Genomic DNA, 3080 nt, shown 5'->3' with positions numbered 1-3080 from the left:
TTAGGTATAATTTTTTATGGTGTTCTCTAGTTATTTATATCTCTATGCCAAGTTTTATACCAAGCTCTTAGTATGTGCCTTAATTACTCTGTGTAGCAAAGTAGGATCCATGTCTTATTTGTGATACTTTGTTCCCAGAACTGTGTCTAAAGAGAAATATGTACAAGATGATTATCCAAAAAAAAATCTATCTAATATAATATTTTATTATTTATTTTTTTATATATTTATGTATACATATTTTTATTATTTAGAAACACACTTTGGTCTGAAAATACAGTGATACTAGTTGTGTATTTTAGCTTGAATTGGTTATGAGAAACAAACTTAAAAGACTTTTCTCTTTGTTGGTTGGTGATTTCTGAAACCTCATGAACCTAGGGAATAATAGCAGAAATAAATAAGTAACTCTCTAGTTTGAGGCAGAACCATCAAACTAGATGATGTTTTGCTTCTGCTTCCTATTTTGATCATTAGAAACATACCTTTAAGTTTACATGGAACACTTTTGGAATTCTGTTCTGTTAGTTCTTCTAAAAAATCAATGAAAGTGAAAAATAATGCAGAAAGATAAATAATTAATTTCAAACAATTTATTTCTTAAAATAAATATTTTTTTTCAAATTACCAAAAATTCTGAAACGTTAGAAAAGTTAAAATCTTTAGAAATAGCCTAAGGCAATTTTGCTTTTGCTCAGGACAGTAGACTATATCTCCAACTCATTCTTCTCTAGAATTGGACTGTGTGCAAATATGAAAAAAAAAGTGCCCCACATGGCTTATAAGTTTTAAAATCCTGACAGGAGCTCAAATCTGCCATTTTTATACTTTACAAAATACAAAATCTTAAATTTGTATATTTAACAAACATTTGCAGAAGTGTAATTCAAAATGACCTAAAAAAATGAAAAAAATCATTGAAGGACTGACCCACTGAACATGAGGGACTTATAATATTGAAGCCATTATATTAAATGTCTTTTTATAATTGTCAAAATTTTCCATGTTTATATTATCAATATATTAATCAAAATTTTTATGCATTTAATAACAAATATCTTATTTTCTATTTTACTTGGTCTTTTAAAAAATTAGTATTGAATAATATTAATAATTTAATGCTCACACTTGTTAAAGTATAAAATATATACTTTAAAAGCTATGGCTATAGCAAGTGAAAAATCCAGCCTAATTTCCTTTTAACATTGGAGCCATCTCATCACACAGGCACGAAAAGTTAATTTCTGCTTCATTATAAATTACTGTGATTTGTAAACTTGCTTGAAATGCCTGCCATTGCCTTGAACTCACCCATGTCTGGTTTTTCCCTGATGAGATAACAACCCTCCCTGAAATTTTAGTGATGACTCATAAATTCTGGCTTTCCCTGGCCAAATAACAACTCACTCTGAAACTTTAGTGGTGCATCATAAATTCTGATGTTGTAATATAAACTTATTCCCTAAGTGCTGAACCATTTAGACCATTAACCTACTACCTGCCTTTGTATTACGCTTGTCAAAATCCTGTTATTTGTGTAAGTTCTCAAGATACCACCATTTTGCAAATTTTTGTGCTGTAAAAGTGCAGTCCTAGAGAACTTGAGTGCTGTCTTCTTTTCCCATGGGTTTCAGAAGTGACTGTTATGCTTAAATTTGGGACCCCTAAAAGACCTCCAGAGACCAAGATCGATGTAAGCAGCAAAGAGGTGTTTATTGTGAGCTAGCTCAGTACTCCACATGCACAGCAACTGGTGGCTTAGAGGCCCTGAGCCCGGGGTTTGCAGCAGTTTTATATCTCTTTGGTTAGCCAGGTACCCCACATACATCATAGCATCTCTTAGCAAATCATCACACACCTTGGGAAAATCATAAACAACTCTAAAACATGATTAGCACATTCACTGGTGGGAACAAGTTTGGAAAGGGTGATTGTTTAGTACAAGATGGGGATTCATTTAAACTGATTAGCTTAGGCCCTGAGGGGAGTTTGTGCTGAACTAAATGATTTTCCAAATTGTTATAAACCACCATAAACTACTGGAAGGGCCATCTGGAATCCCAGGTATTTTCCCTGTCTCATGCTGATTGTTGGCTGCTAGGGGTTGCTATGGGTCCCCACCTAGCCTGACTGAATCAGGGACACCAGGCACAGCAGATCTCTCCTGTTACTTGTAGATAAACAACTCAGCAGGATGGGTATATGCCTAGGAGTGCTCTGGGTGTCTTTCCAAAGACAAGGGTCATGCCCTCTTCCTTGGACAGTCTTTGCTCTGAGGTAGAGGCTGGTTTCTCACCTTGTATCTTTTGTTTTCTATGTATTGTTTTTATCTGTAGCTGGACACAATACCTTTATTTCACTTATTTATTTTTATGTGGTACTGAGGATTGAACCCAGGGTTTTGCACATGGTAGGTGAGAACTCTACTACTTAGCCACAATCCCAGCCCCTTTTGTGTTGTTTTTATTGGGCATTTTTACTTTAGGGGGTTTCTTCCCAGTTCAAAGTTCAATCTGTCACCTACAAACAGCAGAGATCAAAAAAATTAAATAAAATTTGATAGTTATTGTCGTTATTTTATATTAATTCCTGAATAATATACAAGCATATATAATCAATAAACTGAAATGACCTTATAACTGAGTTTAAATGAAAATGTTCTGTTGTTTGGGTTAGTTCCCACTTATGGAAAAAAAACCTTGCCTTAAAATAACAGCAGCCTGAGACTCTGGGGTACATTTCTCAGATTAAAAAAAAGCAGCACTCAATGACCTGAGATTCTAGCCCTTATTCATTTCTTGATTGAATAATATTCCCTAAAAAGGGCTCACTTCTGTAAGTTTCAGTGTTCATGATCTGAAGCCCCTTTCAATCAAGAGCATTTTGTGGAAATTGTCCAATCCTGTGTGTCATCAGGGGGGAGCAGGGTGGGCTTTCACTTCTTATCTCCTGAGTCCTTCTTTTTTGCCATTTGTAGTCTTACACTTCAGGGTCACGGGTTGTTCTGCTTTGAAGGAACTGAGGATCCCAAGTAGCCCTACTCCTGAAAACCAGGCAATGGTGAGTGTGCATTGGCCTAG

General features: G+C 35.0%; 1 protein-coding gene across 3 annotated transcripts in view; it reads left to right on the top strand.

The window, feature by feature from the left end:
- The first annotated feature begins 1104 nt into the window (after window positions 1-1104).
- The window catches only part of LOC107133586 (zinc finger protein 420-like), a 21868-nt gene continuing 19892 nt past the window's right edge, over window positions 1105-3080 (top strand). Inside the window, exon 1 of one of the 3 annotated variants that reach the window (XR_007345324.1) lies at window positions 1105-3060. Coding sequence is in view for 1 of the 3 variants with exons in the window: in XM_048797656.1 (XP_048653613.1) it covers window positions 1646-1693 (48 nt within the window). In the remaining 2 variants the exon portion in view is untranslated. The remainder of the gene's footprint in view (window positions 3061-3080) is intronic. The other 2 variants (XR_007345326.1, XM_048797656.1) reach the window with 2 other exon arrangements.

The sequence above is a fragment of the Marmota marmota genome, unplaced genomic scaffold (genome assembly GCF_001458135.2).
Source record: "Marmota marmota marmota unplaced genomic scaffold, marMar, whole genome shotgun sequence".
NCBI classification, from domain to species: Eukaryota; Metazoa; Chordata; class Mammalia; order Rodentia; family Sciuridae; genus Marmota; species Marmota marmota.
The sequence above is the reverse complement of the archived record's forward strand: the minus strand, read 5'-3'. Positions and strand labels throughout refer to the sequence as shown.